Below are 17,539 nucleotides of genomic sequence, written 5' to 3' on the forward strand. Positions count from 1 at the left end.
TAGTAATTAGCTCAATCTAGCTCACTCGGCCCTTGCTGCGACAGTCAAGGGTATTGATTGGAGAGTGGATAGGCCCCATGAGCTTTGGCGCTCGGAACATTGAATGTGTCGAGTCAAGTCAAGTTGTCAAGTTGTCAACCAACACAAACACCAAGACCTGCCGGATGCCTCTACAAATCAAGCTACAATACAACCTCACCATCCCGAAGCCGAAGCCCGCTCCACACCCTCATTGCTGCACAATCCTCCTCAGCCAGGCCTGCTTCGACGCAATGGCTGCGCGGATAAGCGCCACGTCAGGGTTATCCATGCCGTCAAACAGGTGAAAGGCCCCCGGCCAGACATGCAGTTCGCACGTCGAGCCGCACCGCCACATGTCCGCGGCAAACCTCACAGCCGGATCGCGAAATACCTCGCACTCACCAACGTCCACATAGGTCTGGGGCAGACGGGACAGGTCGCGCTCGCGGGCCGGCGACTGATACGGCGAGACGCCGGCGGACCCCCGGGCCTCGTCGCCGACAACGTGCGCCCAGGCCGCGCGGTTCGTGACGCCGCACCACGGGCTGCCGTACTCGAACTGCTGGTCCGAGACGCTCCGACAGCGGTCGTCCAGCATGGGGGACAGCAGCATCTGCGCGCGGACGGGCGTCGCGGGAGACCGCCTGTCCCGGGCCATGAGACACGTCGCCGCTGCCAGGGCCGCGCCCCCGGACACGCCGACGACGACAATGGCCGCCGGGTCGATGCCCAGCCGCGACGAGTGGCCCGACGCCCACGCGAGCCCGGCGTGGCAGTCCTCGGCTGGGCCTGGGGCGCGCGTCTCGGGCGCGAGGCGGTACTCGACCGACAGGACGACGCACTCGATGCCCGCGAGGAGATGGAGCAGCTCGTCGACTCCGGCGAAGCGGTCGCCCGACACCATGCCTCCCCCGTGCATGTAGTACACGGCTGGTAGCGCGCCTGACGTGGGCTCCTTGGGCGCGAACGCGGACACGATGACTGTGTTGCCGTCGGGCCCGGGGACGCGATGCTCCGTGTGCTTGAGGTGTGGCCGCCCGTCAGTAATGGTGCCAGCATTGTACGACGGGGATTGGTCATCTCCGTCCGAGGATGACAGGCCGCGCATGAAGCCGAGATCTAGTTCCTCGGGGAGCAGGTATGAGTCGATGATGGGTGCGAGCGTCGGGTCGATGGGCGGGCGTGGCATCCGGATTCTAGAGTCCAGCTCCGCCGCCTGCGAGTAGCCGTAGGGGTATTCCGGTAGTTTCATGGCCACTTCTAGAAATGGTGGAAAAGTCGGTGGGCGTTGTGCTGCGCTGGCCAGGCATCCGATGGGCGGTTGCAGCAAAGTAATAGTTATCTGGTCGACGTGTGGAGGCGTGAGATGGGTTGCCGAGCAAGATGCGCATTTTTGCGTCAATATCCATGTGGATACGTGTACCGGACTATCCTGGCCTGCCTATGATGCTGTGCAAGAGACTACGTGCGTACCGAGTGCCAGGCATCGCGGGTGTCGTTTCTTTGTTGGTGAATAATTCGACATGTCAACTTGGAGATTCTCGGCCAGGCCCTGCGCTTAAGCAACCCTGGCCGCTTCCCCATTGGTGCTCGCCAGGATGAGATGTAAGCATGTTGATCATGGGGTGTTAACCGCAATTTAGGACTCTGGCTGCTACTCCGTACACATGGGATTTCCGTCTGACATCCAGACCGGGCTCCCGGGAATCCGGACGCCTCAACAAGACCAAGCCCACGCCTGTACAACCCCGTCATATCTTGGCAAGTGTCCATGTGAGTACTCCGTATCCTATCGCTGTGATACATTGCGGGACAATGGCCATGGCGGCCGTCAGCCAAATCTCTAATACTCCGTCGTCTCACACCCAACAAAGAAAGCTGACGCCCTTTGTTGAACTTGTACAACCTCCCCTAGCAAACAAATGTGGCAACTGGTGCTTATGCTACGACATGAGTCATTGATACCTATCAAAGTACTTCTTGGCGCCTCGCAGGACACTGTCTAGAACACCATCCTCAACAACACCATCTTGCCAGCTAAAGCCTACCGTCATCGAGCCGTCCCCCCCGGTGGCGATGCTAACGGTGACTGCGGCCCCAGAAGCAAGAGCACTTCGACTAAGCATCACTCTCCCTACCTGCCAAAGAGGAGCACCCGTCTGAGGAGAGGACGAGAAGACGCCAATGTTGGTCACCTCAAAGGCGGCGTCGCGCGGCTTCCCGAGCATGGATCTGCAGACGACGGAGAAGTCTGGGATGGTTTTGAGGACGGCAATGGCGGTATAGGGCTCACCGGTGGGCGATACATTGCCGAGATAGTCTCTTAAGGCCCCGGATACCTCCCGGGCCCCTGGCCAAATGTCCGTTGGCGAGCCGGAAGAGCTATTGCTGCTGCTCTGATGCGGCCGCGTAAACGACACCCTGGTGGCGTCAAAGTACGTCCCGATGGCATCACGAGCAGCGTCGCCGGGCAGGCTCAGCCACGGCCGTAAGCTGACGGGGATGATACAAGTGAGTGTGTCCTCGGGCTCTGGGAGCGTCGTGAACAGGACCGACGCCACGATGGACGACAGCGCGGCCGTCACCGATGTCTCTTGCCCCTTGCACTCCTGGAAGAAGGCTCGAGACACGCCTGGCGAGAGGCAAAACGACGCCCAGCGAGACCTGCATGGCATGCGGATGGAATTGGCGGTCCACTCTTTCCGGGTCTTGCTTCCAGGGCCAGGGGGGTTGGGATGATGAGGTGGAAGTGGTTGAGGGTGCAAGTCTTCGACCGGTGGGAGGACCAAGACTTTCTCGTCCGCCGTGACCCTGGACTCGGCCTCAGACTGTGATGACGAGGTGGAACACGCGGCTGCCAGGGCGGTCTGGAACGCCTTGTGGAAGACGAGGCCAGAAACTCCGTCCCCGAGTGCGTGATGGTAGATGAAGCTGGCTGTGAACTCTGTCTCCGCCCCGGGCGCTTGTAAGATGACGAGGCGCCAGAACGGCAAGGTGCCATAGTCGGACTTGAAGTTGGTATTGTGCTGGTCCTCCAGGATGGCATCTAGTTCCTTGTCGTCGCCGTCTGTACCGGCAGCCAGAGGGTGAGAGCGTTGGAGGAAGTGAATGCTCTGGTCGAGATCAATCGAAGAAAGAGACGCAAAGTAACTAGTATCTGGGGTGTCCTCGTTGACAGGAATGGCAAATAGTATGCCGTGTTTGCGGACCACGTCTCTTGCCGCCGAGTAAATTACACGGCGCAGGTCAAACCCAGCCGGAGAAGTAGACCCAGATAGAGCGTAGTGAGCTGAGAGTCCGATGTTGTTGAAGAAGCCCAGGTGGTGGCAAGATGCCGAGACTTGCTCAAGTTTGCCTGTAGAGCCGCATTAACTTGGGGAGTTTGGCATTACGTCGCAGATCTACTCGGGGGGTATCAACATACCCAAAAGGCGCAGCTTTTCCAGATGCCGCATCGTGGCCAGCGAGGACTGCGACCGCGCGAGAGAAGCTTGATTTCTGAATCTTAATAGTCAGAGACAACGTCGGGGTTGTGCTACGAATGGCAGCTCTGAAAACATGGTGAATGGTGTTTGTGATATACCAGAGATCTTTGATGTTGCGACTCGCAACGACTTTCAGGCCAAGCCCGTCTTACATTGGGCTCGAGGCCCAGTGGCGGCGAATTACTAATGCCAAGAATGGCCGGTCGCCCTGCCGGAGGGATATTAAGCTCATTTTGTTTTAGAAATCTCGTGGCTGCATGTTTATCCTTCCTCTCTGCCGGGGCTACTCCTCCTATCATTTGCCTCAAACGTGCTCAGCCGGATCTGAGCAACTCGCCATGTGTCAGATGGCCCCGAGGCTCACCACAGTTAAACCGTCATGTCTCACGATGGCCCATGTGTCACACCTAGGTGCTCCATTGTAAGGATTTCTTGCTCAGCCATGTCAGTCATCATCGGACACGGCTTGCCCGGCTCGCTTAAAGGCCTCTCGCTATCCCTTGGTCGGCCTTTCTCCCTCAGGACGGACCGTCTTATAAAAAACAAGTACCGAAACATCTTTGACTTTTTGCATATACTATGGAGAGTTCCCGTTTCAGTCCCATTTAACTGTCCGGCCGCGCATCTGCCTGTGACTGCTGTCACATCTGCATAAACCAGGCAGGACTTTGCCTACCCACCGCTTTGCCAATCAGCAGTGCACTGATGTTGGACAATACAACCTAAACTGAGTCAAAGCAGTGGATCATTACTCGATTCTTCTAGTACAACATCTCAATTGGCCGTCGTCAACATGAGGCGTAGAGACGATCTTCCCAAAGAAGACCTTGTTGGGAACGATCAGGGCTCCTCTCCCATCAACTCTTCAAAGCCCAACGCTGATTCGGAAGAGATATCTCGCCAAATCTTGGATATCATCGTCGAGTATGCCCTGAACAAATTCGACGACTCAAAGGAGCGACTGGCAAAGGGCGCAGACACGTTTCTCTCGTCTATACACCACTTTGTTGCAGCAGGGACCCGGGTAGAAGCATGTCTCCCCGCATTTCCCTTCAAGTCTGCCAACAAGGTGTACAAGGTTCTTGGTAACCTGCCGGACAAGGCTGAAGAGCTGGCTCTCTGCCGGTTGAACACCATGTGTACACGCATAAAAGAGGTGTACCAGCCTGGCGCGCAAGTCACCATCATATCGGATGGCATCACATACAATGGTGAGTCTACAATGCGCAAAAACACGGACGAATCCATTTGAGGAATGGGAACAATGCTGATACAGTTACATTCCGTCTCGTAATTAGATTTGCTGTGTATATCGGACCAAGACACATGGGCTTATGGAGAGGCTCTGCGAAAGTTGGCGGCCCAGAACAAGTTCAACTTTATCAGCTTTTCCAGGATGAAAGACCTCCTTGACTTTCCTTTGCCCCAAAAGATGACCGAGATTACTTATGTTGCCAACTGCACTACTTTCCGCCGCTTGCTGCTCAACAAGTACGGCAAAGCTGACCTCGATATTGACCATGAGATTGCCACGAATCCCGATACGAAGCTCACCTACCTCGGGTACAAGAGGTTTTTGGAGTCTGATTTAAAGTACATCTTCCCCAGGGGGGCGGATAGGACTGCGAATGGCTACAGAAGGGATTGCAAGTATCTCGCCAAGCAGATGTTGATCCGAGGCCATGTAAGTGAAGCCGCATCATCATCCCCTTCAGCACGTCACTAAATAGTTGCACCCCACAGGCCTTCGCGGGTGCTGTCAAGAACGCCTACCCCAATCATTTACGGCTCTCAATCCACGAGTCGGTGGCTGGTAACAAGGTTTCCATCTGCCTACTCAACACCAAGACCGGGTTCACGACCCCATGGCACTGCAGCGTTGCTCAGCTAGCCGATGGGGAATGGATCAGCGCCCCCATGGGTGAGTTCATCAAGGATGATAGGCTGGAGCTCATGTACATGGATGGCCAGCCAAGCTACTTCAAGGAGAAGCCCCGGGAGCCAGACGCCCTCGGCATCAGTGAGGCGACAGCAAGCTATCTCCAAGAAGCCAGGCCTCTCAGCGCAAGTGGCTATCTCACCGGAGCATCTACGCCCATAAAGACCTCGCCTGGTCGTCTTTCTCTCACACCTCCAGCAACCGAAAAGAGCAGTGCGGCCACCACGCCCAAGACGCCGTCTCCTCGAATACTTTCATCTTGCAGTCGGGACGCCGCTGCCGAGGATGAGTTGAGTAGTGATTTGTTATTGGAAAGCAATAATGGAGCTGCTTCGATTCCGTACGGAAAGAGGCTCATCCCTCAGATCATGGACAGCTTGGCTGTTGCCGAGCCGGACCGTACTGTATTCTCGCTGACGACATTGTCCGCCGGCTCACCTGAATTCAAGCAAATATCTGCTCTCAAGTTCACCAAGGCTGTTGACAAGACCGCATGGTGGCTTCACAACCGTGTTGGCAAGCCCGGCTCTGTTCTACCTATAGGATATATCGGACCACGTAAGTTGAACCAGATTTTCCCCGATGCTGGTCTTGCGTTGCAGCCATAGCCCAACTCTCTAACTCTCACAGATGACCTGCGACATATTTTGTTGACCTATGCTTGCGTCAAAGTTGGCTACGCAGTAAGTTTTGCTATCAAAACACAGAATCGCCTGGCTAACTCCCATCAACCACAGGCCTTGTTTCTATCACCCAAGAACAATACCGAAGGAGCATTGGCGGTCCTTGAGGCAACAAAATGCAGCATCTGGGCTACCGCGGGCGAAGTCTCACCAGTACCCCTGGTTAAAGAAATCCTGCGGCAACGTCCCATGGATGAGCTGCAGCTTCCTTTGCTCGATGAGCTGCTTGATGCCGATTCGGTTGCGCCGTTTCCTTATACCAAGTCGTTCGAGGAGGCGATCGACGAGCCGTTTTGTTTCCTGCATACCTCTGGGAGCACGGGGGTGCCGAAGCCTATTCCATGGTCTCATGGCTTGATCGGCACCATGGATGCGGTGCGACTGCTGCCGCCTGTTGATGGTGATGGCAATTTGCTGCCATGGACATCTGACTGGAGGTCAGGCGATACCATCTACTCGTCATTCCCTATGAGCCACGTGTGTATACCCGTTCGCCATTCTTATTAACACTAAATCGATATATGCCGAGTGACTGACCGATAAAATACAGGGTGCTGGTATTATAATGGACATTCTAATGCCCGCCTTGTTCGAGTTACACTGTGTCTTGGGACCGGCGGGCGTTTTGCCGAATCTCAATGTTATCGAAACTCTCGCAGAGCATGCCAAGATTGACATCTGGAGCATGGTTCCATCTCTTGTTGACGAGGTTGGGGAAGCACCCGAAGTCTTGAGCAAGCTGAAGCCATCCAAATTCATCTGCGCATCCGGCGGTCCCGTCAGTCCGATAAGTGCTAGCAAGGTAAACGAAGTCATAAGAGTGCTGAACTTGACCGGTACAACAGAGGGCCTGTTTATAGGAAACCTCGTGACCTCGAGGGAGGACTGGCTCTGGTTCTGCTTCCATCCCTACTCCGGGTTTGAGTTTAAAGAAGTCGAGGAGGACACATATGAGCATTGGGTGCATCGCAACCAACACTGGCCCCTATTTCAGGGTATCTTCCACACTTTCCCAGACAAAGACTCGATAAACTTGAAAGACTTGTACACGAGACATCCTACCAAGCCAAATCTATGGGCTTTCAAGGGACGAAGCGATGACCTGGTGGTGTTGTCCAACGGCTACAAGATTACCCCCTTGGAAACGGAAGCTTTTATTACTACTCACCCTGCAATCAGCGGGTGTCTTATTTTCGGCACCGGGAAGCCACAGGCAGGTCTTCTTGTAGAATTGAAGGACCCCTTGTCGAAACCAGATACGCTTCTCGACAGCATCTGGGAGACGGTCAAGAAGGCCAACTCCCTCTCCAGACACAGAAACCAGCTGCTGAAGGATTTTGTTACTTTTTCAGAGCCCAACAAGCCTTTTATTCTCACGGATAAAGGCACTGTCAAGCGTACCGCTACCTTGGCCCTTTACGCCGACTACATCGAGCGTTTCTACGATTCTCGCAACGAAGATCTTGCGGGCAACTTCCTCGTCGACCTGGAATCAACTACATCAATTCAGAATTGTCTTCGTGAGATTCTCACATCGTCACTCCCCGACATTCAGGAAGTACCGTTAGATTGGAATCTGTTTGATCTCGGGCTGGACTCTCTGGGCGTCTTTGCAGCCGTCAAGACTATTCGGGCCGCCACAGGCTTGGGAGAACAGGTTGCTCCTCGCCATATCTACGCCAATCCCACAATCGCCAGCCTGTCTGCTACTATTGCACGTATAGCGGATACAGTGAAGACAGCAAACGAGTCTGTCTCACACAATGATGACGATGGGGTCTTTAAGATGCGAAACATGATTGTCAAGCACAAAGCTCGACAATCATTTCCCTTGAACGCATTGGACTATGTTAACCCAAACCACGGCATGGGCCTTGTGTTTTACTTTTCATTACAAGAAGGAGTCAGCTACGAGCAAGTATTTACAAACTTGCAAGAAGGTCTGAACCGGACATTCGATATGATCCCGGCTCTGAGCGGCAAGATGATGAACCGCTCAGAGCAAGAAATCGGGTACACTAAGGGAGACCTCTGCGTCACCATTCCCTCTTTACCCATGGCGGCGTCTGTCCGCAATAGATTGAAATACAAGGATCTCTCCAGCGTTCTTCCGTCATTTGCAGAGCTGCGAGAAGCGGGATTTGCACCGTCCGCCTTCAAGGACAGTCTTGTTTTGCGAGACGACCCCTTCCCCAAGATGCCCGCCGACATCTTCGCCGGCCAGGTTAACTTCGTTTCAGGGGGCTGCATCATCGCCGTCGAGCTAAATCACTGCTGCCTCGACGGCCTCGGCGTCATGATCGCCATCAAGGCCTGGGCCGAGAACTGCAGATATCTCCAGGGCGACAAGTCGGCAACGTGCGATTGGTACGACCCAGAGAGTTTCAACCACAGCTTGCCCGAGATCATTCACGAGCAAGAAGGTTGGATTCGGCCTCTTGATGAAATCGATCCGGGCACATGGGGCTTTCTTCCATTCTTCCCCCCGGAGGACGAGTCTCCCCGCGTGGCCGATGAGAAGGACTCGACGGCTGTCAAACCCGTCGTTCGGCAGAAGGCGCCCGACGAATGGACTCTCAATCCTCGGCCTGTATTCCCCCTGCACTCTGTATGGCCTCTTCCTCGCGCTGAGAGATGCCTGAAGACTACCTTGTTTTCGATCGCGCCCGACAAGCTGGAGCAGATGAAGCAGGACGTCGTGGCAGACCCCGAGGCCAAGGGGGTCATCACGTCCATCAGCGACATCTTGCAAGCCTTTTTCTGGCGAGCAGCTATCCGGGCGCGATACCGGGTTGCTACGGAAATTCGCAGACAAACCTTTGGTCCTGAAGACGTGTCCATCCTCGAGCTGCCTACCGATGGCCGCCCGTACTTTTCCTCACTACTACCATCGACTTATATGGGCAGTCTTCTCATCTTGAATCGGTCCAGCATGCCCATACAAGAACTGTGCTCTCCCAAGACAAGTATCGGACAGGTTGCGTACCTGCTGCGTCAGTCTGCCGCGCGCATCACCCCTTCTCTCGTGCATGATGCATTCACGCTCTTGCAGTCTCTCCCTGACCATGGCAGATTCTCGACTGCAAATATGGGCCTCGAGCACATGCACGCCATGATATCAAACATGATGCTGTTCCCAATGAGCGAGATTTGCTTTGGAGACGGGCTCTTCGCCAACCAGGGTTCCCCTGAGTCTATGCGGCCGCAGATAGAGCGCGGCAACGGCCGCTTCAGGTTTCTTGTGATTTTTCCCATGAAGAAGGATGGGGGGGTTGAGCTGGTTTTGGGCACGCACCCGGAGGAGTTGGACATGTTGAATGCGGATGAGGAGTTTACAAAGTATGCGAATCTCGTGGATACTTGCTGCTAACTAACTACGCTTGGGTCATGTACACGATACACGGAGCGAAGGACTAGACTGTTGGGCGTAATTTATATTTTATAGTTTATTCAAATAAAAGTGAGATAAACATGTTACAGATTCGGTGTGGTTCCGGGCGAGTAAAAACTTGAAATACTGAAAAGGTGTCATTGACAACTATAACAGTATGGATCGTCTTCCGGGTAGAGTCCCCAGGTAGTCTTCAACATGTTGTGTAAATCACCCCGTCTTATCCGACCATGGTGCGATTTTCTCTCAAACGTTCCTGTGGCTGTTGTGATACAATTCCGTATACAGTCGGACTTGACCCATGCCGCTTGAGCAAGTTATGCTTATCTTGGGTGATGTGAGCAAGTTTTACTCCGCCATTCCCATTCCCACTCCCCACGCCATGAGCTGAGCTGCCCTTTGCATCCCCCAACTCACAAAAAACAGGCAGTGTCAACAAAAATATCGGGGAGAGTCCTAGTTTTCGCGAGGCTAGCAATAGGTATTCATGTGCCTGGCGTCTGTTGAGTCCCCCCCCTTTCTCCCTCGCTCACTCACTCGTGCATGAACTTGCTTGGGCAGGCACTGACCAGCTCCTCTCCACTCACCAGCAGATTCACATTTGACAGCCTTGTGCCTTTGACAGGCCACCTCACTTGGTGGTGCTGTTTATTTAATCAAGGCCTGCTTTGCTGCGCAAAGCGAGAAGAGCATGGTGTCGGCCGTCAATTCTCAGGTTGGCACACAACCCAGGGCCTACGCTGCCCTCGACAGCGACGAAAGCTCAAGTCTCCTCAGTGATCACGATGTCGACGGAAACGATGATGGCAATGAAGACGCCATTCGGGCTTCTGACATTCAGTCTGGTGTGCAGGACGTCGAGGCCATGACGGTGGCATGGACCACTAGCGCCCTGGTCTTTGCCTACGTGATGACATGGCTCACTTACTTCGTTGAGGGCATGTTGACTGGCACCACGGCTATCCTAACGCCCTATGTCACGTCTGATTTTGCCAGGCACTCCCTCACACCAACCGTTGGTATCCTGAGCAATGTTATCGGCGGCGTCACCAATCTCACTCTTGCCAAGGTCCTCGACGTCTTTGGCCGGCCGCAGGGATACCTCTTTTGCATAGTTGTCGCCGTGGCTGGGCTTATTATGATGACCCTATGCCGCAGTGTCCAGGCGTACGCCATCGCTCAGGTCTTCCAAGTAGTTGGAAACAACGGCATTCTGTATAGTCTGACCGTCTTCGTCGCTGATACCTCTTCACTGCGCAATCGGGGTCTCATGCAGGCCATCGTGAGTTCTCCGAATTTGATTACCTGCTGGCTGGCTGGGCCGATATCCTCTGCGTTCCTGAACGGATCCAGCTGGCGTTGGGCGTTTGGAATGTTTACAATTCTCGTGCCATCCATTACGCTCCCGCTTTTCGGCCTTTTATGGACCAACTTTCGAAAAGCCAAGGACCTGGGCCTTGTGGCAAAAGGCGACAGCGAGAGTGACCGCACCGCCTGGGAATCCCTCATTTACTACTCTCGGCAGTTCGACGCAGTGGGCCTCGTTTTGCTATCGGCGGGTGTCGCGGTCCTTCTTATGCCCTTCAATGTATATGCGCTTCAAGGCTGGAACTCCCCGCTTGTCGTCGCAATGCTGTTTATTGGCCTTCTCCTCATCATTGCATTCGCCATTTGGGAGAGATATTATGCCTCCATCACTTTCATACCGTTTCCCCTGCTCCTTGACCGCACTGTTTTAGGGGCTTGTATTCTGTCGGCTACGCTATTTGTTAGTTTCTGGTGCTGGAATAGCTTCTTCAGCTCGTACCTGCAAGTTGTTAATGACCTCAACGTCGAAAACGCTAGCTACGTCGTACAGTCCTACACAGTCTGCTCGGTTCTGTGCGGCATCATGGTCGGCGCCTTGATTCACTGCACTGGACGGTTTAAACCAGTCTGTCTTTATATTGGAATCCCGCTCAGCATCCTCGGTTCGGGCTTGATGATGTACTTTTGCAAAATTGAAAGCAGTGTTGGCTACATCATCATGTGCCAGATACTGATTTCTATTGCTGCCGGCACTATTATGGTCTGTGACGAAGTCGCCATTCTGGCCGCCGCTTCGCACCAACATGTCGCTGTTTGTCTCGCAGTGTTGGGGATGTTTGGTAACATTGGCGGTGCCGTCGGCCTGACCATTGCCTCTGCAATCTGGCAAAGCGTTTTTCCTAATAAGCTGAGGGAATACCTTCCTGTTGAAGAGCTCCCTAACCTGGAAAAAATATATGCCAATATCTCGACCCAACTGTCTTATCCAGTTGCCTCCCCGGCACGCCTGGCAATTCAGCATGCGTATGGAGACGCTCAGATGAGGATGCTGGCTGTAGGCACGTCGGTTTGGGTTGTTGGCCTTGTATCGGTCATGATCTGGCGAGACATTAATGTGATTGGAATAAAACAAAGCAAGGGCCATGTTTGGTAGTCTTTTGTAAATTGTCCTGGATGGTTGCCTAATGGAGGACTTTATCTGCTCATTGTTTGCATCGATATTTGAGCTAAAGGTTTGGATGACCTCTCCTCTTGAGAACACAAATATAGCGATAGGTTAAGTGAAGCACCGTAATTTCGCGCATCTTGAAGAAGCTTTGCAGCTGAAGTGTCAGAATCTCCCATCAATTCTCAAAAACGCCCCGACACCATCAATGTGGGCGTTGCTGTATATTAGTCAATGCTCTTGCTCCAACCGAACACAAGCTGGACTATTCTTCTTACTAACTGGTAAAGAAGATTAAAGTCCGAATCTGATACACACCGAGGATTCGTTGGTTCCAATTGTCGATAGAAATCTCGAAAATAGCTCACCTAGCCACACCAATCAAGGCATACACTACTCTTGTGAAGATCAGGACTATTGCGAAGTATATTTCTGGTGGTTTAGTTATTGAATGATTGAAAATAGGGACGGGTAAAGGATGTAATCTGAAATGGTTTGACACGATAATTATTTAAATCCTATCTACCTTTTAACTGCCAATTAGGCTTTGCCACCAACGTTATAATTGGTGGGGTGCTTTTTGAAGCCCCTTGTGATCTTGATGGCCACCGAGGTAGCCGTCCTGATAATGTCTTCTAGATCGAGGTAATTTGAAGGGCGGCTGCATCAATCATATCGCATGGAGCAAGCCCAGCCTATGCAACATGGGTTGATCTGATGAGCACAACCGGCTGTTGTTATACCTTCGAGGCGCCACGAAGAACTACTTGTAGTCAGGGTTCTCACGTAGTTGGTATTAAGTCTTGCCTAGCATAACCTTCTGGGGCAAGGCTTGGATCCCTTGCTGCTGTTGGGCTATCCGGGTATCATGGACCTTGCGGTCAATTATCTTGAAGTCAAATGCCCCCTCTAGCTCTCCCCGAATCGATAACAATTGATCTTGAGCTAGTTTTATGTCGTCTGGTTTATTGTCTTGGACAACGTGGGATTTGACTAGGAGGATCCAGCGATTTTGCATGTCGACTGGAGTTACAGCATCCCAGGCCGGTAGTGATGTGAGAGGACTTGGTTGCTGGCCACCTCTGGACTCCAAAGGCGCATAATCGCCAATCGATCTCAGGAAATACTGTCGAGTAAGACAGAACTCTATTTCTTCTCGAAAAAACCTGTAATTTTCTTCCAGTATTTCGGTTTTAAACCTGGCGCATGTCAGCTGGGCGAAAGTCTCTCCTAATCTGAGACCCTGCATACCTATAATTATTATCTCGCATAATTGGCAGAAGCTTCTTTTGCTCCCAAATTTCCACCATTTTTCTTTGAGTAAGCAATGGTCTTCCATGGGGAGGATCTGGAAAATCTGCCCATCGCAATACACCAGGCATGCTGTCCAAATCCATAGGTGCCGCAGAGGGGCCCATGTCTCGGTCTTTTACAATCTCGTATCTAACCTGAAGGATACATGACTGGCGGCTGAGGCTTTGATGAAGCTCTTTCCATAGTAATGCCAGGTCTTTCCGTAGGGGTTTATCAATGGATGACTGGTTTGTGATGCCGCTAGGTCTTGGAGGCCCTTGCAAGTAGAGCACTCTGTTCACAGTCTCCCAGGGTGACATGGCACAGAAGCCACTTAGGACAGCACATGCTGCGTTGAAGTCCTTGTCTTCAACCAAGGCCGTGAGGAATAGTTCGTACATTATGAGGAGATGGCGATGTGCTGGGTATACGCGAGGACGATTTATCAAACAGGCGGCCTCAAGTACCGAGGCGAGTATCCTTGGCGAAAGAGTCACGTCTGAGCCGGGCAATTTGGAAATAAGGCCTGTTCGAAACTCAAATGCTCATCTAAAACAGGGAAAATGTCATAGATGTTCTCGCTTTGCACAAATTCGCCCTCTGTTGCGTTAGATCATTATCAAGATCAGATCGTGAATGGTCCACGACTCCACGCTGTTGTTACTTGCCCACCTAGCACGTGATCGCGCGTTAAACGTCTCGCGTGCAGCCGTTTTGCTCACGCGCATCCTGAATTTTAGACAGCAACTTCATCTTGTACCACATTGGCTTGGTTTAATGCCACTGATTGACTGCAATTATATTTTGCATGAAGCTTAGCCATATGATACTTTGCAAGAGTGCGATTTTCATAGCATGGCGCCATCACATTCTGCTAGCAAACGGAAAGCTGGGGAAGCACCCATTTCGCCCCCTCCTGTCAAACGGTCTCTGCAGAGCACAACGACTAGTAGGTATTCATACACATGCATGTCCAGTGACAAAGATTCACTGACTGAACTACTCAGAGTCAGCGGTAGCCAACTTTTTTACTCCAACTTCACAAAAGCCTAAGGATCGAACGACTTGGTCTGAACGCGGTCCGAATGACGATGTTCCTGCCACATTGCTAGTCGGTCGATATGTACCTGAGGCACACAATTCCGGGCAAAAGCCCAGAAGAAAGATTGCGGCATTCGACTTGGATTCTACTTTGATCACGACCAGCTCTGGAAAGAAACATGCGAGTGATGCGACAGATTGGAAGTGGTGGCACCCACATGTTCCTGGGATTCTCCAAGAATTATACAAGGAGAAGGACTATCAAGTTGTCATTTTATCCAATCAGGGAGGAATGACGTTGCATTTCGATCCATCATATAAAGGCCCGAAGGCAAATGTCCAGAAGCGAGTTACCGAATTCAAGCAAAAGTGCAGTGCTATTCTCAACAGTCTTGATATCCCGATAAGTGTTTACGCCGCAACCGAAAGGGATATTTACAGGAAACCTAACACAGGAATGTGGAAGGAAGTTTGCGAAGACTACGACATCCCAGAAAACGAGGTCGACTTGGAACACAGCTTCTTCGTGGGCGATGCGGGTGGTCGAGTTGCTGGTCTCAGCGGTTCTGGTAGTGAGGGCCTCGTGGCAAAAGCCAAAGACTTCAGCTGCTCGGATAGGAACTTTGCTCACAATGCGGGAATTACTTACAGGACTCCAGAGGAATATTTTTTGGGGGAAAATCCAAGGGACTTTGCTCGAGATTTTGACGTCGCAAAATTTCCATTTGACGAGGCGGTATCTTCGTCTGAGGGACCTTCTAACGTGTTTGAAAGGAAGAATCAAAAGGATGTGGTATTATTCTGTGGGCCACCGGGAGCTGGAAAGAGCACATTCTTCCGGAGGCATCTCAGGCCATTAGGGTATGAGAGAGTCAACCAGGACTCTCTCAAAAGTCGGGACAAATGTCTTCAGGCTGCCAGGGAGTTATTGTCTGAGGGAAGCTCTGTCGCCGTTGGTAGGTGTGCATCACGGTCTCGATTGTTATGCTACAAAGAGCTGACAAAAGTGCTAGATAATACGAATGCTGACCCTGAAACACGCGCATTGTGGGTGGATATTGCGTCCAAGGCGAAGGTTCCCATCCGCTGCGTTTGGTTCAAGACACCGCTTCATATTTGTGAGCACAATGATGCAGTTCGAGCTCACAATCAGTCGTTAAATCCGGAAGCAAGGCAACGCCTACCAAAACTAGCCTTCACGGGCTTCGCCTCGAGATATAAAGCACCCCAAATCAAGGAGGGGTTTCAAGACATAGTAGAATTAGAGTTCAAGTTTCTTGGGACGAAGAAGGAGCATGATATCTGGGCACGATATTGGGCGTAGCTGCAAGCTCAGGGGAACGAACGTGAACCACGGGCGTCATGTGTCATTGTCTGACGCATAGGGATCTTTGCATTCGTTGCTTCCAGAACCACATGATTGGCGAAACCATTTTATCTTGTATGACAATACACGAGAATCAGTTCAGCGGCTCTCTTGGCAGTGTCTGGTAATGAAATGGCGGTAAGGTCAGGTTACCGGACATAACACGAATGCCGACTTAAAACTGCCCTGAATTGGCGAGGTTTATTTGCAACGAACGAACCCTGCAACTAGCGAAAATGAATCGGATAGACTTGACCTGAAGTTGAACCACAACGGGGCAGTAAGCAAGAGGGGACAAAAGCGGTTCCGTCCGCTGCCTGCGTCCGAAAAACTTGGCGGATTGCCGGCTTGCCCGACGGCATCTGTGGTGGCGGACGGAATCAATCCCACTTACGTGATGGCTTGCAGGCAATGGATGCGGCTCGAGTCTGGGCGTACATGGTCAGATGCTTCTCAGTTGATCTTCACGATCCACATTAAGCATCAATATTTGCAACTACCGCTGTCTAATAGCTGGATATACGAATTGACTATTCATAACTGACGAAGGTATTCATTCCGCACACGAAACGATGCTGTCCAAGTCATTAATGACAAGTCATCGCAAATACAGGCAATACATCCGGAGCAACAATATGAATGGCATCAAGGAATCGCAATGCAGCATATCGGAAGATTCTGTGTACCGTATGATGCAATTTTGATGTGTGCCATAACCTTATTGCGGCAGAATTGCAACTCTGGCTTTTTTAACTTGATGAAATGGAAAGCAGTCATTGCCACCCTCGAAGGTTACGACAGCGAGTCAAGATGATACGGACCATTGGTTATGCTTGCCCTGGACTTACCACCATCATGCACCAAACCCGGCAGTGGCACCACTCGAGCACCAGGGCTTTTTATCCTTTGTTCTAAAGTGATTGGTGGTTTTCAAAGGGGTTCAGGTATTGTTGGATTGTGGGCAAACCAACTTCCCCTCACCCACCTGGAGCCAGGGGTCAGAACCGGCAAACTGGTCACACAACTCATCGGCAACCCACATCCCACAGGCACTTTCCAATAACGTCATTGACGAGACAGGGCAAAAACTGCGTTGCGCGCCCTGTGGCGGAGATGGGACGAGGGCTGTTGAGGAAATGGTTGCTGGCTAACGACAGACCTGGATGTCGGACGTTGGCCGAGATATAGTTTCTTAACAATGGCGGCTTGCGATGCCTGACGGCCTAGAGGGTGGTGATGCGGCTCGTCACCTCGTGTCTACCCCCAAATCGGAGGGCTTCTTCGTGGGGGGGGGGCTCTTGGCGACGTGGGGAGCGACCATGCGGCTATTTGAAAGCAGCAGTCTAGTGTAGAATGGCGTCGGTCTGGCTGTCCGGGTTGGATTATCCCTGGAGTAAAGAGGTGGATTGTGCGGAGACGGTCGGGAAAGTCAACAACAAAAAAACATGATGAGAGATGTCCATGGGAAGCCCTCTGGAGACATCAGGCAGATCACCACTGACTCTGGGCTTTGCCCTTCTTTCTGGCACCTTTCATCTGACATCCGACTGCAGAGCTAATGTCTAAAATTGGAGAAGACAACTAAGTTGACCAATGTAAAACATCGTCACCAGGACCAGAGTCACATCGCAGTGTGTCGCGCCTCGTGGAAGCCCACAACCCCAGGTGTGAAGGTGAACAAAAGAGACAAGCAGCCACCGACCTCGGCTGCCCTGCTAAGACGAGCAACTAATGCATTCAATTCATGCGGCTGGACATTTGGAACTCGCCATGCTTCGACCCACCAGACCAGCGTGGCGCCCCGGACTGCTGTCCGAGTTCTGTGTGGGTTTCTAAAATGTTCCGGT

At 52.2% G+C, this 17,539-nt stretch overlaps 6 protein-coding genes across 6 annotated transcripts; 3 read left to right on the forward strand and 3 right to left on the reverse strand.

The window, feature by feature from the left end:
• Window positions 1-229: 229 nt before the first annotated feature.
• Window positions 230-1,273, reverse strand: MAA_05472 (lipase; the record flags this gene model as incomplete). The annotated part of the gene is made up of 1 exon (XM_007823470.2): window positions 230-1,273. One exon carries the CDS (start codon window positions 1,271-1,273, stop codon window positions 230-232), a length of 1,044 nt encoding a protein of 347 aa, XP_007821661.2.
• Window positions 1,274-1,976: 703 nt separating this feature from the next.
• Window positions 1,977-3,476, reverse strand: MAA_05471 (Alcohol acetyltransferase; the record flags this gene model as incomplete). Its single annotated transcript, XM_007823469.1, has 2 exons — window positions 1,977-3,376; window positions 3,446-3,476. 2 exons carry the CDS (start codon window positions 3,474-3,476, stop codon window positions 1,977-1,979), a joined length of 1,431 nt encoding a protein of 476 aa, XP_007821660.1.
• Window positions 3,477-4,299: 823 nt separating this feature from the next.
• MAA_05470 (transferase family protein) lies at window positions 4,300-9,498 on the forward strand (the record flags this gene model as incomplete). Its single annotated transcript, XM_007823468.2, has 6 exons — window positions 4,300-4,717; window positions 4,805-5,190; window positions 5,250-6,003; window positions 6,076-6,128; window positions 6,183-6,605; window positions 6,679-9,498. 6 exons carry the CDS (start codon window positions 4,300-4,302, stop codon window positions 9,496-9,498), a joined length of 4,854 nt encoding a protein of 1,617 aa, XP_007821659.2.
• A 712-nt stretch (window positions 9,499-10,210) lies between these two features.
• On the forward strand, window positions 10,211-11,980 carry MAA_05469 (siderophore iron transporter; the record flags this gene model as incomplete). Its single annotated transcript, XM_007823467.1, has 1 exon — window positions 10,211-11,980. One exon carries the CDS (start codon window positions 10,211-10,213, stop codon window positions 11,978-11,980), a length of 1,770 nt encoding a protein of 589 aa, XP_007821658.1.
• An 808-nt stretch (window positions 11,981-12,788) lies between these two features.
• MAA_05468 (Mediator complex subunit Med18) lies at window positions 12,789-13,686 on the reverse strand (the record flags this gene model as incomplete). Its single annotated transcript, XM_007823466.1, has 2 exons — window positions 12,789-13,158; window positions 13,244-13,686. 2 exons carry the CDS (start codon window positions 13,684-13,686, stop codon window positions 12,789-12,791), a joined length of 813 nt encoding a protein of 270 aa, XP_007821657.1.
• Window positions 13,687-14,140: 454 nt separating this feature from the next.
• On the forward strand, window positions 14,141-15,650 carry MAA_05467 (polynucleotide kinase 3 phosphatase; the record flags this gene model as incomplete). Its single annotated transcript, XM_007823465.2, has 3 exons — window positions 14,141-14,234; window positions 14,293-15,282; window positions 15,340-15,650. The coding sequence occupies 3 exons, from the start codon at window positions 14,141-14,143 to the stop codon at window positions 15,648-15,650; spliced, it is 1,395 nt and encodes a 464-aa protein (XP_007821656.2).
• Between the last annotated feature and the right edge of the window lie 1,889 nt (window positions 15,651-17,539).

The sequence above is a fragment of the Metarhizium robertsii genome, assembly GCF_000187425.2.
Source record: "Metarhizium robertsii ARSEF 23 chromosome Unknown MAA_Scf_2, whole genome shotgun sequence".
NCBI lineage: Eukaryota > Fungi > Ascomycota > Sordariomycetes > Hypocreales > Clavicipitaceae > Metarhizium > Metarhizium robertsii.